Source organism: Manis javanica, chromosome 4 (assembly GCF_040802235.1).
Source record: "Manis javanica isolate MJ-LG chromosome 4, MJ_LKY, whole genome shotgun sequence".
Taxonomy (NCBI): domain Eukaryota; kingdom Metazoa; phylum Chordata; class Mammalia; order Pholidota; family Manidae; genus Manis; species Manis javanica.
This window is the reverse complement of record NC_133159.1, coordinates 133,347,717-133,372,341: the sequence shown is the minus strand read 5'-3', so window position 1 is coordinate 133,372,341 and position 24,625 is coordinate 133,347,717. Positions and strand designations below refer to the sequence as shown.

At 50.2% G+C, this 24,625-nt stretch overlaps 1 protein-coding gene across 10 annotated transcripts in view; it reads left to right on the top strand.

The window, feature by feature from the left end:
* The window catches only part of RAP1GAP2 (RAP1 GTPase activating protein 2), a 211,556-nt gene that overhangs the window by 93,796 nt on the left and 93,135 nt on the right, over positions 1-24,625 (top strand). For all 10 annotated transcript variants that reach the window (XM_073235018.1, XM_037022789.2, XM_037022788.2 and 7 more), the window contains one exon: positions 15,804-15,888. In XM_073235018.1, the coding sequence (XP_073091119.1) occupies positions 15,804-15,888 (85 nt within the window). The remainder of the gene's footprint in view (positions 1-15,803; positions 15,889-24,625) is intronic.

Here is a 24,625-nt window from a genome sequence, read left to right as displayed (position 1 = left end):
ACCAGCACAGTATGGTAGCTGCAGTTTCTCCATATCGTTGCCAACACTTGATATTTAGAAAAAATTATGGCCATCCTACTGGGTGTGATCAGCTTTTCACTTAAGATCCCTGTCTGCTTCTTGGAGAATAAATTGAAGGATGCAGTGGGTGGAGATGGGTTAGGATGGGAGTGTTTTTGCCCAGGTGAGAGATTGAGAAGTGATGGGTGGCAGTGACAGTGGGGTGGTGAGAGCAGACCCAATATGGAGTGTGGTGAGGACTTAGGGACTTACTGATGCACTAGAGGCCTTCAGTGAGGGGAGAGGGAGCTCCCGCATGACTTACTCACCTCATATCCTTAGTGGCTGGCCTTGTGCTGGCATGTAGTGGGTGCTTTGTAAGTAAGGACCGCCAGGTGCCTAAGGGGGAGAAATGGGGCTTTGAAGCTCTTTGTGCTCCTACTGAGGGCTGCTGCTGTGACCGCTGCCTGCTGGTGTCCTTGGTCTTGGAGGGGTGGGATGGGGAGGGGCCTCGGGCAGCCCCTCTTCTGAGGGTGGCTACAGGCTCACTTGGGGTCGGAGTAGGTAAGGAGTGGGATGGCAGCCGAGCAGCTCCCTGCTCTGGACTACCCCCATCCTCCCCTCGTTTGGAGGGCTCCAGCCTCAGGAGACCACATAGGCGGGGCTGGGGAGTGGAGAGAATGGCCTTTTGGGCGAGGGTCTCCACTATGGGGGCAGCCAAGGGCTGAATTGGTGGGGAAGCCTTTTCTGAGCTCCCCAGGCTTGGGGTACAAGCACTTGCTGTGTGCAGGCTGGCCTGGGGCGCCACGTGTCACGTGGGTGCTCCTCCAGGGGATGCCCGGGAGCACTCAGAGGTTTCCTCCAGTCTTGTCGCATCTGATGGGGTTCTGGGGGGATCCACAGAGACCTGGCGCAGCCTTTTGTGTGGTTGCTATGGGTGTTCCTGCCTCAGGCTGGGTCTGGTGCCTGGCCTGCTGGGGCTTCTCCAGCTTGGAGGCCTTTTATGGATTTTGGCCTAGATAGGGGGACGTGTAATCCTCTAAAAGCTTCCACTTTCTCTCTTCCCCCTCTCTACTCTGTCTTTTCTCTCTCCCTTTTTATCCTCTGTCCCTCAGCCTCTGTTTTCTCCTCACCCCCACCCCTTTTCTGCAAATGTGTAAAACAAACACATTTAAAAAATTCTTATTTATTTATTCCATCTGCAGCTCAGAGCAGAAAAAACTGCTGCCTCCCTTGGGAGTTGACTTTTGAGCTTTGGGCATTAGTCAGCTTTGTTCTGCCCCTGGGGTAACTGGTAGAGAATCCAGGGCACTGTCATGTGGCCTGGGCCTCATCAGCCAGGCCCCGAGGCTCTGACCCAGATAGGGGAGCTCATGGTTCCCTCTATTCCATGCTCACCTTCTGGTCCGGAGTGGGACCCAGTAAGGACAGGCAGGGAGTGCTAGACTGCAACCTGCCTTTGGGCAGTAACAAAGCTAGATGGGCTACTGTAGCCACCCCTCGTCTGTGTGGACTGTGGGTTCCTTGGTGGACTCGACCTTTACCCACTCTCTTCTCTCTAAGGAGAGCTTAGAGACGAGGGAGGGTTTTCTGGGGGCCACCTCCCTGCATGACTTGTGCACCGAGTGCTACCCCAGCAAGGACTCAGCCATGTCCTTTGCTTGGCCAGACAAGAATTTACTGTTCAGCACTGTTGCAGGTATAGGGGGATGTAAGGAGCACAGGATGTCGTCCTCAGAAGCTGGGAATTTGTACCGCAAGTGAGAACCCTGCTCAGGTGATGGGACCCTGATTGAGGGGGGAAAACTTAGTGTAGTGAATCCCTGCTTTGCTGTGGGGCTGAGGAGATGTGAGCGATGGGAAGGGAGAGGTACATGAGGTCAGAGGGGCTGCAGACGTCCTTTGATTCATTCTGTCTGGACACATTGATCTGGGTGGAAGGCTCTCATACTTTCTCATGGGGCACCGACCAGCATAGCCCTCAAACTCATTCACAGATATTTACTGGGTGCCCATAGGTAATGTGCAGGGGTATGCTGGACACTGGAGGCCAGTGAAGGTTCCAGATGCCCCACCAAGTCTTGATGCTGCGTCCTCTGTGTCCACAGAGGCTCTGTGTCCTCTGTATCCCACCACATGCACTGAGTTCTGAGTCCAGGGGCTCCAGCCAGGCCTGTTTGTTGTATGATGTTTCTGGCTGAAGAAAAATCACTGGGCTGGCCAATGGGCAGGGAGTAGATCTGGTAGGGGGTGACAGAGGCCCTTAATTCTCAGTGGTCTCAGCTGCCTGTCGAGGCTGACTTCATGCCTCCTGGGGAGAATAATGCTGTATTCGAGGACAGACCCTTCCAGCGTTATTGACATTGATGTATCATCTTGTCACTTAAGTGACCAGGACAGCTGGAAATGATTCAGCAGGAAGGCCAAAACAGCAGCCTTTCTTCAGCCCTGATTCCCTGTGGCAGGTGCTGGGTCTGCTCCCTGAGGCTCGCGTGCTCTGGTTTGATGGGTTGCATCAGAAGAGCAGAAAGCGGCAGTGGTGGGCCCCTCCCCACACCCAGCCCACCTCATTAGGTGCCTCTGGAGTCTCTGTAGTTTTTTTCCCCAATGAATATGTATTTTTAAAATAATAAAATAAAATATAATTTTATAAAATAAAATATAATTTATAATGTATTATACTTATTTAATTAGAATATGTAACTTTATAACACAAAAATAATAAAATCAAAATGTAAAAATCAGAACTGAAAGATGGTGTCTCAGTGGTGTCCTTTGAAACAATCCAGAATGAGCTATTTGTTTTTAAAAGAATATTTTTATAGGCATTTAGCAAATGCAAGATAACTTTTTCTTAAAAAAATTGCAACTCACATCAGGCCCTTTTCCCAGGCAGCGTAGCTCAGGGACATCATGGTGGTCTAGGCGGGAAGCCCCGAGCTCTTACTGCCCTTTTCCTGATAGAGGGTTTAATGAATGACCCCAGCACCTCTGGTGCCAGCTCTCAGAGACCAGGGATGTTGTGGTGGGGAGTGGGGTTGATGCTGAGGCCTCCCTAGCAGGAATGTGACAGAGGGGAGCCATCATGACTTGCAGTCCAGGGTGCCTTAGTGTCCTAGCTCTGCCACTTACCTGCTGTGGGACCTCCCACAAGTCACCTAACCTCTCTGAGCCTCAGTTTCTTCAGCTGTAAAAGAGGAGAGTAATTCTGTATGTCTCTCATAGGGTTGTTGAAAAGATTACATGAAGTAATGCATGTAAAAAGCTTCGTGTTGTACCAGAGAAATATGCTGGTATTATGATGAGGATGCGGGTGAGGATGAAGGAAACTTCTTTTATCTGTTCATGTCCAGAGGAGTAATTCAGGGTCCAGGGAATGACATGAGCTTAGTAACGGATCAAACTGGTGGGGAATGGGTTAACTCTGTCTCAGATTCTTGAGCAGGGAGTCGAGGTCAGTCAGAGCAACTACAGGAAATAGATGTAATTGTGGTGGGGATAACAGCAGCCAGTCCCACGTTGCTCTAACTTAGCTCTCTCACTCTGAGGGTCTGTGAGCTCCCCATTTGCTTATTCACTCTTCAGTTCATTCATTGCCAGCCTCTCTGGTGGGGGGTAGGCCATCAGCAGGGTACATTGAAGGGGCTAGTGGGTGACCCTTAAGTTCCTCTGTTCACACTGAGACAGAAGGTGACCTGGCCAGGGGTCTCTGCTCTCCACCTGGAGTTCTTGGTCATCCAGTGGTGGTCCAAGCTGCCAGGCCCTTTTCTGCAGCTCCCAGTTGTAGATACTGCAAGGGTCATGCCCATATACCAGTTTGTCCTGGAGCCCCTCACAACACTGCTATCTTTTCTTTCCTAAAGTCCCTGAGAAAGAAACCAGTGCTGGTAGAAGGCAGGAGGTTTGATGTCACCAGGGTTGGTTCATCTGCATTGGGTTCTGTGGGTTGGGTTAGAGCATGTTGTTGGTAAGATGCAATAGCAGCCCTGGTCTCTGTGGGCTGAGTCAGCGACACTTGGTTGCTTGATCACAGGTGGACCCCTTTGTCCTGGACATTCATCTCTCAGTGGTGTACCATGATCACAAGCAAGAAAGGGCAAGAATGAGGACCGGCCATGTGCCCTGTCTTGGTACTAGAAAAACAGCTACAGGCATTTGTTTTTCTAATGAATGAAACTTTCACAGATAGGGAGTAACATTATTGAAAAGACCAGACATTACCTGAGATGCTATGGCTTGTCTCCACTGACACTAAATCATTTGAACCAATGATGAAAATCCCTCATCTGGTATGTCACTGAGTAATAACTTACTCAGAAGAATGAAGAGTTAAGAGGCAGTCTTGGAGTGGGGTGGAGTAATGGCTTAGTTGGGAGGCTGGTCTGCTCTGTGATAGGGTGACTCCCAACACCAGCAGACAGTTGGGTGGTTTCTTAGCATGGATAGTTTTAACATATCCCTAAGCTGGGTGCTAGGAGGTGGGGCTCCTCTCCTCTGACTTACCAGGAATCCGGCCAAGACTTGGAACCATGTAGTAAGCAGTGTATCCTTCCAGCAGTATCATTTTTTTAAATAGTCAATGTTTACTTCTTATGACTGTAAATATGATTTATTGTTCAACTAAGGAAGGTACTATAATTATGTTTCCTTTCTTGTATACCCTTTTATTTTTCCTGGAGTTAATGGTTAATTCATGTTTCTCCAATTAGCATAGTTTTCTATGTACTTATCTTTATCTATTTTACTGTTTTCATATATTCTACCATAATTCCTTGAATAGTTTTTTTTTTCTTTTCCCACCAAGAGCTTCCATGCATTAGATATCCTGTCAATTCCATTCTTTTCATCAGGAGACCTCACTTCCAGAACCCTCTGTCCTTTACTGGACTGTTGCTTTTTAACCCAAGAAAGGGTGCAAGGGAGTAAAATTTTTTGAGCTCTTGCATATTCCAGAATGTCTTTATTCTGCTCTCACAGTTTGTTGATCGTTTATCTGGGTATAAAATGTTAGGTTGAAAATAATTTTCCTTCAGAATTTTGAAGGTATTACACTACTGCCTACTAGATTCTAGAGTTGCTGTTGAAAAGTCTGATGATATGCTGATTAACATTCTTTTGTATATGGTGTGTATTTACATTTTTTTTTCTGGAGTTGATGATTTTTCATTACCCAGGTGTTCTGAAATTTCCTGACAATGTTTGAGGTGGGTCTTTTTGTCATTTACTGTGCTAGGTGCTTGGCTGACCCACACTCAGATCTTTCAGTTCTAGGAAATGTTTTTATACTGATTCTCTGATAATTCTCTCCTGTTACGGTGAAACAACAACTGTTTTTGTTAAGTGCAAATTCTGTGAGTTGCGCTTTAAAGTAGAGCACATCATAGACAGATGGCTCATCTCTGTTTCACAATGTCTGAGACCTCATTTTGGGTGACTCAGATGGCTGGACATGGCTGAGATGCTCAGCTGGGGCCATATATCTGGTGCCTTGGCTCTGGGTTTGGTTCCTATGTTCTTCTCCTGTGTCACCTGCTGGGGCTGAAATATTCAAGATGCTTCACTCACATGGACTGGGATGTCTGGAACATTTGGGAGTTGGCCGGGTTTCTCTCTCAGTGCAGTCTCTCCATGTGGCTAGCCATAGCATGGCAGTCTCAGAATAGTTGGAATTCTTGTGTGCTGGCTTGCTTTCCCGAGAGCAAATGCTCCTGGAGATCAAGGTAGAAGCTTCAAGTGTTCTTCTGACTCAGTCTTGGAAGATAAGTGATGTTACTTTTGCCCTATTTTGTTGGTCAAAACTGTGTTACAGGGTCAGTCCAGATCCAAGGCAAGGGAGTTCAAGGGCATTAGTACCAAGGGATATACTCATTTGGAAGCCAAGTTTGGAGACTAGCTATCACGACTCCCCTCTTTGTTCTCTATTACTTCTTTCTGGAACTTTTATTGGTCAGATATCAAACCCCCCTGATATTTTTTACCTTTTCTCTTTCATTTTCCATATCTTTGTCTTTCTGTTCTGCTTTTTGGGAGCCTTCCTCAATTTGGTCTTCCAAGCGAATTTCTATTTTCTAATACCTCTTTTTTTCCCTAATCATTCCATTTTTTTTTCTTTGTGTCATGAATACAAAATCTTATCTCTCTGAGGATATTAGTTAATAGTATTTTTGGAAATTTCCATCAGCTCTTGGCATTATCTGTTTCCTTCAGGTTCCTCTTGACTATTTTGACATCTCTCCCTTATGTTGGAGACTTTTGTCAAATGTCTGGCCATCCTTGGCTGTCTCTCTATACTCAAGGGCAGGGCACTAGGAAGTGGGTTTGAAGCTGTGTGCTTGGGCTGGTGTGCCACGCCGGGGCTACTGTGCGGGGTGATGATTGGGTAGCAAGCCTCCCTTTCCATTGGAGGAATCCAGATGTTGTCTGTCCTCAGAGATTGTTGTTCAGTTTCTCATGTTGGTAGAGAAGTCACCTGGCTGGTGAGGGCTACTGGGGATCCAAAGACTCAGAGTTTCAAGTATCAAACACTCTCTCAGGTTATCCGTCCTCTTCCAGGCACCTGCAATCTCTTGTAGGCTGAATTTTCCCTCTTCCATTATATTTGTTCTTGCCAGTCCACACTTTTTATTCTCCTTTTAAAAAAAACTATTACTTTAAAGGGCTTCAGAAGAAGCAAAATAAATGCAGCCAAGTCAGTTTGATATGTTCATCATGGAAGTCTTAGGCTGAAGACTATTATCTGTCTTTATCTTTACCTCTATATGCATACCTACATCCATGTTTTTATCTGTCTCTCCTAAAGGAAGTGACAGAGAACTACTTATTTTTTTATTGTGGTGCATGTCATACATTCAAACTGAATCATAAAATTAGCACCTGTGTATTTGCCATCCAGGTCAAGAACTACTAAAAGACTGGGGAAATGCTGATATTCTGTGCCTTTGCAACTCCATGATTTTGTGATTTTTGATTCTGGAGCTATCCGGGGCCTTGACCTTGGGAGCTGGCTGCCTTTGCTCTGAACATGATGTAGCTCTCTCAGCAGAGTCCAGGGAGTGCCAAGCAGAACCACCTACCCCCGAGAGGAGCTGCTCACTCAGCAGTTTCTAAGTGATGCAGTGTGCTCAGGGCCCGATGACCCGCATATGTCGGTTAGTGGTCTTCTTGCTGGGCAGTGGCGCCTCCTGGCCAGTGGGCGGCCTGTCCCCCAAGCTGCACTCCATTGGGACAGTCCTCCCTCTCTCACCTCTCCTTTCTTGCCCCGCTGAGGGCTCCTGTTCTTTTTTGCTTTCTCGGCGCCCCTGTGCTCCCTGGGGGCCTCTCCTCGCGGGGCCTCAGACTCTCCCTCTGTTCTTCCGCCTGTCTCTCTGCTAAGGCTTCGGTACTTTTCTCATCCCACCTGGGTGTTCCAGGGGCCCCGACTTGCAGCGTGCCCAGAATGAGTGTTTTATCATTGGCCTCTTGCAAATTCAGTGCTCCTCAGGCTGTGTCGTGGTAGAGTTATTCCAATTCCTGAAACCTGTCTTTTCATGTTTTTAGCTCTTCTCTTCCTTTACCCTAAGTCACCAAGTGCTCTTAATATTGTCTCTGAGATGCGCTATGGATCAGACCCTCTCGTGTTTGGTTTCTACGGCTACGAGCACAGTGGAGCCCCTCCTGTGCCTCTTGTCCCTCCACCTCTTCCCCTTCCAGTCGCTGTCCCCTTCCCTGCTGCCTGGAGCCCTCCTGCAGAGCCCTGCAGGTCTGCGTGCCCTGCTTTCAAAACCTGCCACCTGCTACTCCCCTCTGCCCACAAGAGAGTTTCGTGCCTGTGTCCCAAACTTGTGCTGTCTGCAAACCACTTTCACTGTTTCTGTCACATCTGTGTCCTCCCCTGTATTAGTTACTTAACGGTTTCCTTTAACTGGCTCAGTTTTAAAAACTGGAATGAACTAGTTTCAGAAGGCAACATTGTGTCTCCACCATAAAGGGAAAGCCAGAGTGGCCTGCCACAAATAGAAGGCAACTGTGAAAGACCTATAAAGGATGCTTGCACGAAAGGCCCCCTCAGATGACCCCAGGTACCAGCAGGGATGGGTGCAGCCCACCCTGGGAAATAAGCATGATGTGGGTGTCCTTCTGGCATAGGCTCCTGTTCTTCCCCACAGGGAGTGCAGCCCAGGGGTTAACATTACGGACTCTGGGGTCAGACTGCCCAGGTCCAAGCTTTGCTCTCCTGCTTTTACACCTGGGGGAACTTGGACAAGTCACTTAACCTCTCTGAGTCTCCACTCCCCCATCTGTAAAATGGACTTAATAATATTTGCTGCAAAGGGGTGTGGTTAGTTATTCAACGAGATAGGAGATGGGCATCACTTCAAACAGTATCTAATACATGATAAGCCCTGAGGACCGTGTGCTGGATTTTCCCTGTCCTTTTCAAGGGTGTGCGAAGCCCAGGGATGTGTCTCCCCTGCATCAGTGACCCCAGGCGGTCTGCGCATGGTGCCCTTTGCTTCCACTCCTCCCTGCCTCTGCTTCTCTGCATTTCCCTCTCCTTTTTCTCTCCTTGGCAGATGCTGGCCTTTCCCACCAGATCTAACTTAGCTGTCAGCCCCTCTGGGATACTTCGGCTGATTCCCCAGGGACCCCTGGCTCCCTCTCCCCTGGTCCTCATGGTACTTTATTCTGTTTTAACCTGTAACCCACAGTTAACATTTGGTGCATGGGTCCTTCATGTGGGCCTGCTGTGCCTTCAGGACAGGCTTTGCACGTTCACTTCTCCTGCCTGACTTGTCTTCTCAGATGCTCGTCACTGATGTGGATGTCACTGCCCATGCTAAGACACACAGCCCACCCTCGGTCTCCAAGAACTCAGCTTAAAGGACATGAGAAGGTGCTGGCCAGTGTCCTCTCTTCCCCCATGGACCTGGCTTCCTCATTGTGATAGGAAAGAGCAATGGAATTGGAGGTGGAGATCTTGGGGGTTGAGGCCTAACTCTCGAACTTTCTGACCCTGGGACCTGCAGGCCCTCGCTGAACCCCTCAGAGTCACCACATACTCAGCTGTGGACTGTGGAGCATCAGTCAGTTCTAAACGCTGGTGAAAGCTTATTTTCTCAGGAGTGTGGACGTTTGCCTGTGTTCATCGGTTCTGAGACGCACTTAGCAGGAGGCTTCCTTGTCCACAACCAGGGGCTTCTGCTCCATCTCCAGGCTTGGGTCTCCAGCGCTGATTTACCCTGTCCTGCTCCTCTGGCGCCTGCCCTTTCTCCTACCACTGGCCCAGGTTAGGGACTCAGTTCTCCAGGGAAGGGCAGTATTGTCTGCACCCACCACAGCCAGAGAGAAGCCAGGGAGTCCTCTGAAGCTGCAGGCATGGAGCACTGCCCAGGACTCCCATCTGTCCCCTGTGCAGCCACATCTCTCTGCCCAGGGCGGCCTGTGGCAGGATCCTCCCCACCAAAAAAAACCTTCTGTGCAGCCTCTGCTGTCAGTCTACTCCTTGTAGGGGACCTGAAGACCCTTGGGTCCCCTGCTCCTCTCTCCTCATGCAGGACTGGCATGTGAGTTTTATAGATGTCCATCCATAAACCAGCTGTGCTTCCTGACAGGTTCCTCCTGAGACGTGACCCCACTCACTTCCCACACACTCGTGCTGATCTGTTTTGGGAACCACACCTCTTTGGAGAACTGGAGAGAGGCTAACTGTGCGATTCGGGCATCTTCCTCTGCCTCTCTGGGGCCCAGGGTCCTTGTCTGTGTGATTAAGTTACTGGATGGCTTCTAATGGTTCCTCTCAGAGCTGCTAGTCTGTGTCTGTGAACCCTGGGACTCGGCGGGCACAGCGGGGTTGGGTTGCCATTTTTTGCATTCCCTGGGAAGTTTTGAATCGTCAAAGATGCAGAGTTGCTCTCTGAGTCCCAGGACCCTCATAGAGTGTGTGTGGAGATGGGATGTGATACCAGAGTCAGCCCTGCTGGGGCTGACAGGTGAGCAACACCTGCTTCTTCCCAGAGGCCCCCAAGGGGGCATCGAGATTCCCTCCCTCCCCTGTCAGGGCCTCTTGTTCCTGAATCCTGTGCCCCCTTCCCTCCCTCTGTCCCACTGCCAGCTCTGCAGTCTTGTGCTCTTCTCCCCTTCCTCATCTCCTCAGCAGAGGACAGACATTAACATCCTCACTCTTAGAGCTTGAAATCAAGCCATGCACATGTGCGCAGGACTGGGCAGCCCACACACAGTGGCTGGGCGCTCCTCTCCCTGGCCCAGTTTGCCCAATGACCACATAACTCTCTGTTACCATGATAACTGTCTAAGACTCTCATCATATGAGCACAGTTTTCTCAGTCCTGGGCAGGGGACAGGAGTTGGGTGTTAGCCTTCCCATTCTGCAGATGGGAAAACAGAGGTGCCAAGACTTCAGGATCCAGCCTGTCAGGCTAAAGATAGCTGGAGCTAGTCTGGCTTCTAATTCTCCTTTCCTCCCATTGTGTCTATTTCTTTTGATGATTTCTCTTGAAGCTTTTCTATGTTATATTATTTCCTATTGTTTATGGTCTAACTGGTTATATAGCATATGGCAGTGTGGAAAGTTAGACCTCTGATCATCTCTCCCAGTGAATGGCGATACTGCAGGTCCTCTGGGTGTGTGGGGCCAAAAGAGGTGTTGCTTTCAGCAGGTGGGAGTAGTATGGAAAATCTCGGCATTGGGAGCTTTGGAGCCAGGCAAGAGCTGCGTACAGCCTGGGGCCCTGGGGACACCAAGAGATGGCTGGAGAAGAATGTAAGCAGCAGGAATGACAGAAATGGAGCCCATTCAGTCCTTCGTTTCTTACTTCTTTAAGAAAACTTGAGATCTAATTTACATATCATAAATTCACCCTTTTAAAGGATAAAACTCAGTGATTTTTAGTATATTCACAAAATTGTGTAACCATCACCATTATGTAGTTCCAGAACATTTTTATCACCCCACAGAAAGGAACCCCTTGTCCATTAGTAGTCACTCCCTATTTTCCCCCTCTTCTAGCCCCTTGTGACCACTAATCTGCTTTCTGTGTCTGGATTTGCTTATTCTGGACGTTTCCTATAAATGGAACCATATGTTATGTGGCCTTTTGCTACTGGCTTCTTTCACTTTGCACAATGTTTTTGAGGTCCATCCATGTTGTAACGTGTATCAGCACTTCACTCCTTTTATGGCAGACTAATACTCCATTGTGGATAGATCACGTTTTGTCTATCCATTCATTGGTTGGTAGGCCCTGGGGTATTTCCGCCTTTTGGCTGTTATGAATAATGTGTCTCATTCCTTTTGGTTCATTTTCCTGGGCAGCTCTTCCTAGTGGCCACCTGTCTGCATTTTTCTAGCTTTGCTATTTGGAAAGCAGGAGAAAGCAGAGCTGAGCATGGCAGGGTAGCTGGGAGCTGCTGTGGTGGGGGATGCACGTGAGGGGAGGTTATAGGTTTGGGGGCACTCTCTTCGAGAGGGAGGCTTAAACCTACTTCCAAAGCCGTCTGCTGATAGGTGGGTATTTTTCCTGTTGTTGATCATTAACCAGTGTCATGTTCCTGAGAGTCGATCCCTGGGGCTGGAACTGGTGCTTATTTGAGATGCCAGAAATGTTTTCAGGGACATTTAAACTGCCCTGAAATCTCGCTTCTCCCTCTCCACTTGGAGATTAGACCACCATTTTATAAGTTATAATAATAATAAAGATGATTATAATAAGAATAATGGTCTACATTTGTATAGGACTTTATGTTTTATTTCACAGCCATTACGTTTTAATTCCTTAGAATATTATCACTCCCATCTTTGAGCCAAATTTGAACTCAGGAATCTATTGATAGGGCACTTTCTCCGAAATGTGTGGGAGCTGATGGCTGCAGTGACCTCAAAAAGGTCTAGGGCAGAGACGTGAGGCTGGAGGTGAGGACCTGGATATCTCAGGGCTGTAAGTGAGGCCCTTGTTGGGGGTCTATCTAGTTCCCTGTGAACAGCCTCATCTGGGTGAATCATTCCCTTGGTTTCTCAGCTCCCTCTCCAGGCTCTTTGATCATTCCCTCCTGAGATCTGCATTTGGCTAAAGGTGGCTAGGACCTCTCCCAGCCTCCCTGAGCCCTCCCAGCTATCCCAGAATTGCCCACGCTTCTGGGGGAAAGAATCCCAGAGTAGAGAACCTCAACACCCGCGTGGCCCTGGGCCAGAGAGGTGCCGAGTGGGCAGTGCCTCCTGGACCCCCAGCGGCTGGAGAAGGTTCTCCTGACCTGCCCATTCACACCTGCTCTTACCACCCTTCTCTTTCAGCTGAGCACATAATCTGCCTCCTCTGCCTCCTCTGGCCCTGTTGCCAACCCCTCCTCAGATAGGTCCCTGTCGGGCTCTGGGACCCTGCTCTTCAGAGCTGAGCATTTGGCTGGAGGCAGTTTGCAGTCTCCCTGCCATGACACGTGTCAGGATCACTGTGGGTTACAAGCAAGTTGTTACAAATAAGAGTAAGCATATCACCTCTGTTATAATTTACCTTTTGCTTATAATAAATGAGAACAGATTTAAGGTTAAGGTTATCCCTTGAAACAATCATGTCACGTTCACTGTCTCATGTGTGATATGTTTGCCCGAGAATGGGCCGGAATTGCATTGACCACTGTACTTGTCACTCTGACTTATCTCAGCACCAGCTGTTGGTGAGGTGGTGCTGGCTGTCCTTGGCAGGGTGGCTTGCACCCAAATGTCATTGGTCATGAGTGCTGGTGCAGGAGGGGTGGTGAGGCTGAAGCAGGAATTTTGTTCTCTTTGTTTTTGGTCCTCCAATCACACAGCCAAGGCTAGGGCCTGGGACTTGGGCCATGTGCTCGTTTCCTAGGGCTGCCCTAACCAAGTACCACGGACCGGGTGGCTTAAACCAACAGACATGTTATTGTCCCAGTGCTGGAGGCTGGAAGTACAAAATTAAGGCCATGTTCCTTCTGAAAGCTCCAGGGAAGCCAGTAGCTTCTGGAAGCTTAGTGTCCTGTAGCTGCTGATGGTGGCTGGCATCCTTGGTGTTCCAGCTGCATTGTTCCAGTGTCAGCCTCCGTTGTCACGTGGTGGCCTCCTTGTGTGTCTGTGTCCTTCACATGGCCGTCTTCTCCCCCCATAAGGACACCAGTCATTGAATTAAGGAGCTACCCTCATGACCTCATCTTGATTCTACCTGCCAAGACCCAATTTCCAAATAAGGCCACATTCACAGGTACTGGAGGTTAGGATTTCCCTATGGCATTTTGGGGGACCCCGTTCAATCTGTAACAGGCAGTTAGCTCTTAAATAAGTACCTTGGCTTCTAGGAGTTGAGACTAGGAATGGAGCAATTGTGGTCCATACCCCTCCCATAGGTGTGACCAAAGCCATCTGTGTACCAAGGTAGTGTAGATTCTAATTTGCAACCAAGGATTTGTGTGTACTCTGACTTCTGATATTTTTGAGGGCAGTGGCCATGCCTTCTGCCTGTCTTGGTGTCCCCTATGGAGTCATGGGTGGAGCCCTGGGGCTTGCATGAGGCTGATAGCCACTGGTGCTCATTCCTGCTCCTGCACCTTCTAGGCTCCAAACCCCATTCAGGAAATCTTTCTGGTTGGAAGATGTGCTGTGCTCCCACTGGCCTGTCCTCACCACTCTCTGGAGACTGTCCCTGGAGCCTATCCCAGCATCCAGGGCAAACAGGTTGATGCAGGGAGCCGGGCTTGGCTCAGGAAGGGTGGGTGCAGGGGCCCTTTGCTTGGGACTCAGCGATCCTGAATAATAATCACTTCTGCTCTGGTCCCCTGAGAATGCACATCTTGCACCACAGAGAGAACCAGATTGCCTAACTATGTTTGTGAGCGTTTCTTGGCCAGTGATATTAAAGACCTGCCATCGTTGCCCTCCGCTAGGGTTTGTATTTCTGGAGAGTCAGAGCTGCTGTCAGTCAAGTTAGACCGAAGCCATCTCCAAGTCTAGCTGTCTATAGACTTTGAGGGGAGGGCTTGTCTCCCCTCTGCTCCCTGCATGCTTTTCCCTTCCTCTCCCGTTGTCCTCTGCCCTCGTCCATCCTCACCTCAGGGGACCCGAGGGTGCTGCCCCCGTCCTTGCCCATCCATCCTCCCTTCCCTTTCCTCCACTGTGGTTCTCAGGGGCATGGGTCCATTGAGGGGGGCAGTGGCTGCTTGGGGGAGGGCAGAGTGGCCACAGGGGTGGGCCTATGCTGGACGCAGCTCTGCGAGGTCCACAGGCAGGTGAAGACCAGGCCCCACAATGCTAATGTGCAAGGCCATGAGTGGAGGGGAGGCGGTGGCTGTAGCTGAGAGGTAGAAGGAGCTGTGCTCATTCCTCGTGTGAGTGTGTGCACGCCTGCGTATGTGTGCTGAGCCTTTGTCCCGCTGGTTCTTCCCCAAGTTACAGTCCGGATCTGTATGAGCAGCAGACGCCCCTTGCCAGCTATCTGAGTGAGACCAAAGTCCAGGAGGAAAGGAGGAGGAAGGCAGGTAGGGCTGCAGAAAGGGAATCTCCAGGGTTGAGGTCGGTCGGGTCATAAGGCTCCTCTGCCAAGCCAGATGTTCATGCAGCCTCCTCACCTGGCTGCCAGGGAACAGTGAGGCAGGGCAGGCTGCAGCTGGGGCAGGGGTCCAGCCAGGGTAGGCAGGACCCTGCATGCATGGCCTGGTTTCTCTCAGCCTGGGCCTGCCCTGTGGGCTGAGGGGAGCCAGGATGGGGTGGTGTCTGGGCCAGAGGGCAGGGGATTCTTCTGGGAAGGTGGAGTGCTGGGCTCTACGGGGAGGGTGGGCTTCTCTCATGAAGGAGGCTTGAGGTTGGAGCCATCACCCCTGTTAGCTGGACTGGGCTGGAAAGAAGTACAGCAGAATTCTCACAGAGTGGCAGTGGGTGTTCTTTGGTCGTTTAAGTGAGACCCAGGTGTTGGGCTAACTCTCTGGCTGGAGAGGAAATGTTTGCAAAGCAAGGGGCTTTGACAGCTTAGTCCTGTTTTCTTAGGTTCTAAATAGAGTTATCTTTGCCTCTTCCCACTGCCCCAGAATACAGCCAGGGCATGTCGGGGCACCTCTTTGGGGACACTCCAGGTTCTGCCCAGCTGGCCCTGTTTCACAGCTGTTGCTCCAAAGTCTTACCCTGCTGCAAACATTCTGCCTGGTGATCCGACTGCCAGCCAGCCCTCCCTGGTCACCAGTAAGGGCCAGATGGGAAGTGGGGAGTGTGTGAGAGCAGCGAACTTGTTGCAATCATGTTGTCATGGTGACACAACTCTGTTTAGCTGCCTCTCTGCGGTCCTAGCCCACATGGGCTAAAATAACTTTTACCTGTAGCTTACACAGCAGGCAGCCCTGTCCTCCCAAGGTCAGCTGTCTGCTGTGTGTGTGTGTGTGTGTGTGTGTGTGTGTGTGTGTGTGTGTGTGTATGTGTATGTCTGTGTAGGGAAAGAGGGTACCCAGGGAGGATAAATCATGAAGATTTACCCCATTATTTTGTGTTTTTTTTGTCCTTAATTCAGAGATGTATTTTGTGAACCACTGTAATTTTGACAAATGAAAAAATACTCAAAGATATATGGTAATTGCTACAGTTTCAAGGCCTGTGTTATATTTCAAGGGTGTCAGACTTTGCTGTTGTGGTGGGACAGTTAATGCCTTTAAACATTGCTCAGGACCTCAGAGACCCTTAGATGCTCTGGGTCCTGTATCTCTTTAGACTGGTGGTTCTCAGATTTCAGTGTGAGATTGTAAAACACAGTTTCCTGGGGAAGGCTCAGGCAGGCGATCACTCACCTCTATGTCCTGTGGCCTCTTCACAGGAAGCAAGAGCTGGCCAACAGCTCGGATGTGACCCTCCCAGACCGGCCGCTGTCCCCTCCGCTCACGGCGCCTCCCACCATGAAGGTAAGAGGCTTAGACTTGGAGAGCGGGGAGGTGGGTGGGTGGGGAAGTCTCAAGGCCTTGCTGTCGTGGCTGTGGCTCTAGGCCCAGCTGCTTCCATCCCGGGGGGCCGTGGAGTGCCCAACACCTCTGGAGGCAGTGTCCACTTGAGCTCATCAGTGCAGGAGGAACATGTGACTGAGACTCAGTGTGTCAGGGGCAGTGAGAAATAGATACAGGCTCAACAGGGTTGGGACTAGCCTTGTGGAGCTGCGGGGCCCAGAACAAGGGGCCCAGGAGTAAGGGGGGGAGACTGAGAATGCAGGCTGGTGCCTTAAGGGGCTACTGCCTGGGGGGGCTGGAGGTGAGGAAGGAGGGGTCCTGTTCAGTGGGATCCTTCTGGGACTTGAATGGCACTTCCATGCCAGGCTATCTGCCACTGCCTGGCCCTCCTGGGCTGACCCTGCCACTCCATTCCCCATTCCCTGTGGGAGAGTTGTCCTGGAGCTTCTGGGGGCTAGTAGTTCTTTCCCCATTAGCACTTCATTCACAAGTGTCTTTCCTGGGAGCCCCTTGGCTCAAGACCCTCTCATTCCTGGAAAGGAGCCAGGGTGACTGTACCCTCCCCCAAACATGTCCGTCCCCACTCTCCTTTCAAGTCCCCCTTCAGGATGGCTACAGGCCTGAGGTGGCTTGCATGGAGGACTTTGGTTCAGCCAGCTTTCCTGCCTGGGCAGCCGTGCACCACCACCTCCTCTCCGTCCCTCCCTCACACCTGGTGGGGTGAGGACTAGCTCTGGAGAAGCCACCTGCCTCCTGAGTCATCTTAGGGGACATCTCCGCAAGCCACCATCTCTGTCCTGGGGCTCTGGTATGAGGTGACTCACAGAAAATAGTCAGGCAATTCTGTGTTGCTCTTTGTTGTACCTCCCCCCGCTTCCCTGAGGTGAACTTTGCAAAATGATACCTCCAAAGGAAATAGATACAGCCACCTTCCCATTATCATCCCGTGTTGAGTGCCCTCCACATGGGGAGTTTTGTGGTATACACTGTGGGAGAGTGTGGGAACGGCAGCAGAGCCTGCCCTGGCTGGATTAGGAGTTCAGTTGGGTGGGCACAGGCCTGACTGAGGGCAGCTCTGCTCTCCTTCTGCTGGGTTACCTTGGGGCATTGAAAGCCAGACCACTTTTTCAGCCTGGTCTCAGTGCTGGCCTATGAGCCAGGCTCCGGGTGGCTTTTTTGCACAGGGTAATGCTGAGAAGCATGTTGCCCTTCTGAGTTTTGGCCTCTTGGTCTGTGAAGTTGGATGAGAGATGTTTGTCTCTGTGTTCCTAGATGGTGGGAGTTTGAGAGAGAACTCTGAAGTCTCCTGGGAGTGCTCTTGGCAGACTTCACTGATGTGCTCATTGAATTCACTCAACACCCAGTATTTATTTGAATATTGTATGAGGACTCTTGGTTGCAAGTGGCAGAAACATAACTCATTTTGGCTGAAACATAAAAAAGAATTTATTGTCTTTGTAATGGCAAGTATAGACTCCAGGCATGGCTGCATCCATGAAATCTGTCTCTTTCCATCTCTCTTCTGTGTTGATTTCATTCTTTGTCAAGCTCTGTCTCCGTGGTGGCAGGGTGGTGACAGCAGCTTCTATCCACTAGTATTTCCAGTGGGAAGAAAACTACTTTTTCCTCAGCAGTTCTAACGAAAGTCCCAGGGAGGAGGCTCATTGGCCTGGCTTAAGTCACATGTCTGTCTCTGAGCCAATCATCATGACCAGAGAGATGAAGGCTCTGATTGGCCAGACGTGGGTCTCATGCCCTTTATCTAAACCATGAGAACTGAGAGCAGGAGAGGGGTGGTTCCTCAAAGGGAAACTGAGATGCCAGCTGCGAGAAGATGGGGAAATGACTGCAGGTCAGGTAAGACCAAACGGCTTTCTACCACAAGTGCTGACCCTGTGCTGGATCCAGTGCTGAGTTATGGGGACCACGTAGTGAGCAAGGCACTACAGAGCTTATAGTCTATAGTTAGGGAGACAAAAGTTGAGAAACTGGTTTTAGAATGAATCATGGACAGTTAGGTGTGATGAATGTTCCAGAGGAGAAGCACAACATAGCTCAGGGACAGTATAAGGGTGGCTGTGTGTGTGGGAATCTCACCTAATCTTGGAGAGGGTCAGGTAGGACTTCCTTGAGGAAATCATGTTTGAAATGAACCTGGAGAGTTGAGTAGGACCTAGTTGGGCTAAGGGGCAGTCAGGGTGGCGGAGAGTGTGCTAGGTACTTGCTACTCAAAGTGAGGCCAAGGGACCAGCAGCTCCCATGCCATTTGGGAGCTCCTTAGAAATGCAGACTCTCAGGCTACACTCCAGGCTACTGTGAACCGGAATCTACCTTTTACCAATATTCCCAGGTGACTCGAGTGCCACTCTGGGAGCAGTGCCGAGGGCTCCGGAAGCACCCGAGGCAGGACAGAGAAGCTTGCCCTCCAGGAACCTGAAGACCAGAATGGCTAGACAGAGAGGCAGACCCCTTAGAAGTTTTGTCAGAGATTTTGTGTTTTATCAACTAAGGGCATTGATGTCTTTGTAGATTTTAGTCCGAGGAGTAGTAAGTGACGGGACTTTGAAAAAATCACCATGGCTGTCGTGTGAATTCGTGAATTTTGTGAGCAGGGTGGAAAGTGGGGGAGGAATAGGGTGACTGCTACAGGAGTCCACCCGGGAGGGGATGGTGGCCTGACTCTGAGGGGCCTGGGGGTCGTTGGAAGTGGTCGGAGCTCGGGTTTCCTAGCAGATAGGCTGGGGATGTCAGTGAGCAGCTGGTTATTTGGGTACCAGGCTAAGAGGAAGGGTCTGGACTGGAGGTAAAAACCTGGAGTTTTTTTACCGCAAGCTCTTGGCGAGGGAGAGGGTAGAGTGAGAAGAGAGCTTCCTGGGGTGACATGTGGAAAGGGCATCTCGTAGAGGGAGGGCGGGCAGTTGTGTCAGCTACTGCAGAGACACCATGTATGATGCGGAGCACAGGGGGGCCTCTGGGTTTAGTGGCCTGATTGTAACTCAGAACAGTTCTGGGGAGGGATGGGAATGGACAGCAGACAGGGTGCGTTGAGGAGTGAGTGGCCTTGATGTGAGAGTCAGAGGTGTAGACAGCGCTTGGGAGATGGGAGATGGGGCTGTGGGGAAATATTGAAAGGAGGAAGCCAGGAGGGTACACAGAGACACGGGAGAGAGGGGGGCTGGGCAGGAATCTGGCGCAGAAATAAGGGAGCATTAGTTAACATACCGATTCATTCATAAAGTTATTGGGGAACATCCACTGGGTGCTCCAGCCAGCACAGGGCCTAGTGGGCGGTCAGGGGTTAAGGCTAGTCTGAGTGGGGCCTCAGGCAGGCCGAGAGCAGAGCTCTTGCTGCAGGAAATCTTACAGCCACGGTCAGAAGACAGTCCCACCCACCAGTGCTCTGTCTTTTGATTTTACTTTCCAAAGCTCTAAGGCCGAGGTTCTGTGGGGAGCTCAGAGGAGGATGTGAGGGCTCTCCCCAGGGGTTCAGCCTAGAGTTGGAACTGTTCTGTGTTTGATGTTGGGAGTCAATGTATGTGTGGGCTAGGAGTGTGTGGATTTAGGCATGTCTTTGTGGCTGTCATTTGGGTTTACTCTGTGCCTAAGACTTAGCCCATGGCCACGGTTAGGAGGCTGTCTGTGGCTAGGACATCTTTTTGCCTTTGAGTAAAGTAAACTGACCCAGGTGTGACTTAAAACCACGATCTCACCCTAGAGGGAGCGTCCCCTTGTGACTGTTAAGTCTTGTTTAAGTCCCTGCATTGAGTTCTTTGAGGGAAGTGACTGCCCTGCTCCGTGGGTCCCCAGTCCTGGCTTGGGCTGGGTGCCCGGTAGATGTTCAAGGTGTGCTGACTGTGCAGGCATCCGGCTCAGAGGAGCCTCTTGCACATGATCTTCTCCCTTGGCTTTGCATGACTCTTCTATCTCAGTAGACCCTGTATTGCCAGGAAATGCACTTCTAAATTCAGCCTGTAGACATGTGTTCTTTAAGATGGGGACTGAAGCCCCTTCCTTCCCCATCAATCTTGGGGTCACCTGCATGGACCTGGGCTCCCTGCTGTGATGTCTGACCCCAGGGTGGAATCAGGCCTCTACTTTGTTGACACCCCCTGACCTCCCCAGGTGAGCTGTTGCACGCTGAGGTCTGAGACATGGGGTGGAGGCTAGACTGTCTCCAGCGTCTCTGGCCTGGGCCGGGCTGGTGGTGGTGGTTTCCACAGCCCTCCTCTCCCCGGCCACTGGGCAGTGGGGGAGGGTCTCACCTGGTACCTTTGGGCAGGGGTGGCAAACATACTCCTTTGGCTGATTAGCGTGGGAGTCACCGAAGTCAGGGATGGATGATCCATTTCCATTGTAGCTAAACTGGATGAGAAATGACTCGCCCAGGGTCCCACTGAAGATACCTGTGTTGCTTCCACAGTCAGTAAAGTTAGGTGACCCAAACCATTTCAGCAAAATGCTCTTCTCAGCCATCCCCACACACCCAGGGAGAGCCCCTCCTCCGGCTGCTTCCCCCACCAGGAAGGGACTGCTGGAGCAGAAGCTGGCCTGTAGCCTGAGACTACCCAGGCCCCTGCCCCCCACTGGATTGCCTGCTGCAACTGGTTCTTTATTCGCCCTCCCCCACCTCTCTGCTGTTGTGTTTTTCAAGGGTTTTTTTTTTTTTTCCTAATATGAAACTTAGAAAAAGCAACCAAAGAGATGCTAAGCAGATGGGCTGAAAGAGAGCCCAGTTCTAGCCAGAACTCCAACTGTGGATGGTGCAGGGCAGACTGGGAGAGGGGTTTGGGGCTTTCTCCCTGGTGTGCTTGGATGGTTTCCAGGCCCACACTTTTTATGATTTGGTTTTCATGCCCAAATGGATCAACAGGCATCTAGGGAGGGTCGGCTTTGTGTCCCCAGCATTGTGCTGGGCCCCGTGGGGTCAAGCGGAGGCCGCGGTACTCGCCTCTCAAAGAACCCGCTGTCTACAGGGGCCTTAACTGAGGAGAAGAAACCATATGGCTCAGCATGTGACAAACTCAAATGTGTCATGTGGCTTCTCAGTGGGGTGGAGAGGAGTGGGAACAGCTTCCTGGGGAGGCGGGTGGGTTGGAAGGGCCCCCGTGGCAAGCGCAGCTAATGGTCCCAGGAACGACCAGAGATAGCCCCCTTTCCGGGCTTCCTGAAGCAGGTTCCTTCAGGGGTTGGGGTTGACCCTCCTGATTTCCCCACAGCTCACACTAAGTGTGCACAGCATTTTGCTGAAGGTGACAATCCTGGAACTTGATCTGACCTTCATCTGAAGTGTCACTGTCATCTCTGGAGCCCCACCAGGCCTGTGCAGGCCTGGTTAGCTGGGAGGTGACCCTTGCTTAGCCTTCTCCATCTCCCTGTGTGTGAGTCTGAGGACAGCCCCTCTCAGCCGTCTCTGTCCCCCTGTGTGTGAGTCTGAGGACAGCCCCTCTCAGCCGTCTCTGTCCCCCTCTGTGTGAGGTTTAGGGCAACCCTCCTCAGACCTTGTCCGTCCCCCTGTGTGTGAGTCTGGGGGCAGTCCCCTCAGCCTTTTCTGTCCTCCTGTGTGTTAGGCTTAGGATAGACCCCCTAGACCTTCGGCGCCCCCATGTATGTGAGGATTAGGACAGCCCCCCTCAGCCGTCTTTGTCCCACTGTGTGTGAGTCTGAGGACAGCCCCCCCAGCCGACTCTGTTCAGGGAAGCCCGTCCTCACATCCACGCTGCTTTTTTGCTCCCAGGAAGTGGCTCTTTAGTAGGCGGCATCTGGATAGGTGATAAAAATGGGGTCTGTATGGAGTCCAGAGCGTCAACGAGAGAACCTCCCTCCCTGCAGCAGTGGTCCTGGGGACAGAGGGAAGGGACCCAGACGAGTATCTGCCCTATTCTGTGTCTCCAGCATTTTCTTGAGGGGAAAATCAAACTCGTTTTTGATGTCTCTGATCCCTTCCTTAGCCCCAGGATGGTTCCTACATCTTCCCACAATGTCTCCTCATCTCATCCATTTAAAACTGGTAGATGTGAGGGGTGCTGACACCCCCTCATTCAGCCCTGGCAGAGGAGGGTAGTCTCCTTTCCCAGCAGGACAGAAGAGAGGGGGCAGGAACCAGGGGTAAACTGAATACAACATGGTAGTGTGCCTGAGGCCTTGCTGCAAACTGGGAAGGAAACCTCAGCCTACCCCCAGGGAGAGAGAGTGGCCGTCGGAGGGCCGGAGGACACCTGGAACAGCTCTGCCCAAAGGGAGCACAGACGGTGCAGAAGAGAAGGCTCCTCTGACTCCCTCTTCTTTCCCAGCACCTGGAGACACTCACCTGCCTGACTGGTCTTGGGAGTTTCCAAGCACTAGTGAGCTGTGGAGGTAGCAAAGTACCAAAGGAATACCTAGGAACCAGAGTGTCTGCTCAGCCCCACAGGAGGAATCCCAGGCCTCCTTACCCTCTTCTGGAAAGGAGGTCTGAGTGAGCCTGCCCTGTTCATGTTTTAAGGCCAACTAGCTTACACTTTTTGCTAATCACTTTAGGTGTAACTTGATTTTTAAAAATTTACATGCATTGGAATGCATAAATCTCAACTGTATACTTTATTTAATGGATGCATCCATGAGACCTGTACTCTGATTCAGACAGACACAGGGCATTTCTGTCCTCCCAGAATGTTCCACTCTGTCCATGGCACCCTCCCACTCCCAATCCCTGCAGAAGCGAGCAGTGCTCTGATTTTTTTTTTTTTTCACTCGAAGTTAGTTTTGCCTGTTGTATAATTTAATTGAAAAGGAATCATGTAATGTGGGTTCCCTTGTTTCCAGCTCGGCACAATGTCTGTGAGATCTGCCTGTGCTGCAGACTATGCCAGTGAGTTGTTCCTTTTTATCGTCATTGTACGAATGCACCACATTTTGTTTCTTCTTCTGTTGAGGGGCATTTGGGTTGTTTCCAGGTTTTGGCTGTAATGAATAGCCAAAGACTGAACATTTTGATATGTTTTTGTTTCTTTTTTTTTTTTTTTTTCTGGAGATGTGTTTTCATTTGTCTTAGGTAAATATCTAGAGTGAAATTGCAGGGCTAAAGGGAGGTGGATGTTTTATGTATAAAACCACCAAACTTTTTGCAAATGGTTGTACCATTTTACACTCCTACTGGCAGTGTTAACAGGAGTTCTGGTTGCTTCCCATCCCCATCAGCATTTGCTATTGTCAGTCTGTTTAGTTTTAGCCACTTGAGTGGGTGTGTAGGGGTATTTCACTGTGGTTTTGGCTTGCATTTTTCTGATGACTAATAATGTTGAGTACCTTTTCATATGTTGTTGACCATTCTTAGAGTTCTTTTTGCCCTTTCTTTGCTTTTACAATTGGGCTGTTTGTCTTCTGGTAGTCATTCTTTACATAATCTGGATCCAAGCTGATTCCTTTCCTTTACAATGTCTTTGATGAGGCAGAAGTTTTAATTCTGATGATGTCTAATAGATGGATTTTTTTCATTTTATGTCTATAGTCTCTGTGTCCTAAGAAGTCTTTGCTTATTCTGTATCACAAATATTTTCTTTCCATGTTTTCTTCTAGAAGCTTTATAGTTTGAGCTGTAGGTCTAAAATCCATCAATTTAATTTAGTTGTGAATGGCATGATATAGGGGTCTTGGTCCGTTTATTCCCATGTGGTGTCCAGTCATTGAAAAGACTTTGAGTTGCTTTGGTGCCTTAGTAAAAAATCTGCTGTCTGTCTAAGTGCACCCCTGTATTTGTACAGTTGCTTCCACAAGCCGTGGTGTTTCTCTAGATCAGAGACGGCAAATATGTGACACTTGTGCTATCACTCCATTCTTCTGCCCCTATGACAGATATTAGCAACTCATCACAGCACCCATTCCCAAGAGTTTAGATGTGGTCTGAGAACCTGCTCCAACACATCTTCTCCCTCTAGGCAGTCACTGCCAGGCATTTGGAGTCAACATTTGAGATGAATCACTTCTGGCATCTCTGATTGAAATTGCCAGAAGAGGTCAGGTTATTCACTTAGGATTCCACAGCTGGTGAGGGCAGAGCCAGGATTTGGACCCTAGTCTGTCTATGTGGCTCTGAAACCTGTGCTGTCTTAACCGCCACTCCAGACCGCTTTGCATGAAACATTCGAGCATGTAACTTAATCCCCCTGACCTCCAGTTTCTTCACCTGTAGAATAGGGACAGTGGCTACCTGCCCTGGAGGAGTGGGTGTGAGGAGTGCTGAGTCAATGCATGAAGGAGCTCCTGGAGTGCCTGACACATAGGGGGTGCCTGATCGGTTGTGATATAATGATGATAATTTGATGATGGTGATGATGATGTGGTTCTTGCCCTTGAGAAACATACAATCAGAGCTTCCTTTAGGGAACTGGGAGCCACCTGACCATGCGAGCCCCTTGCTTGGCCCCAGAGGGGAGCGCTGCTTTCTAGAAATTGCTAATTGGAGCTGAAGCTACAAGCCTTGGCCTAGGCAGCCGGGCCACCTGAGCCTTGTGTGGCTAGAACAGGCCACTGTGGGCTTCCACAGTGGCCTGTTTTTTCTGAGAATCCTCTTCTCCTCTCCTGTGATACCCCAGCCTATCTCCTTTTCCATCTGAAAGGCCACATGGTCTCCTCCAGCCCTGAAGGCTAATCCAGTTCCTTTGACCTGGACTCCAATCTCTTTGAAGTTCTTGTTCAGAAAGGTCAAGCCTATTGTGTAGTA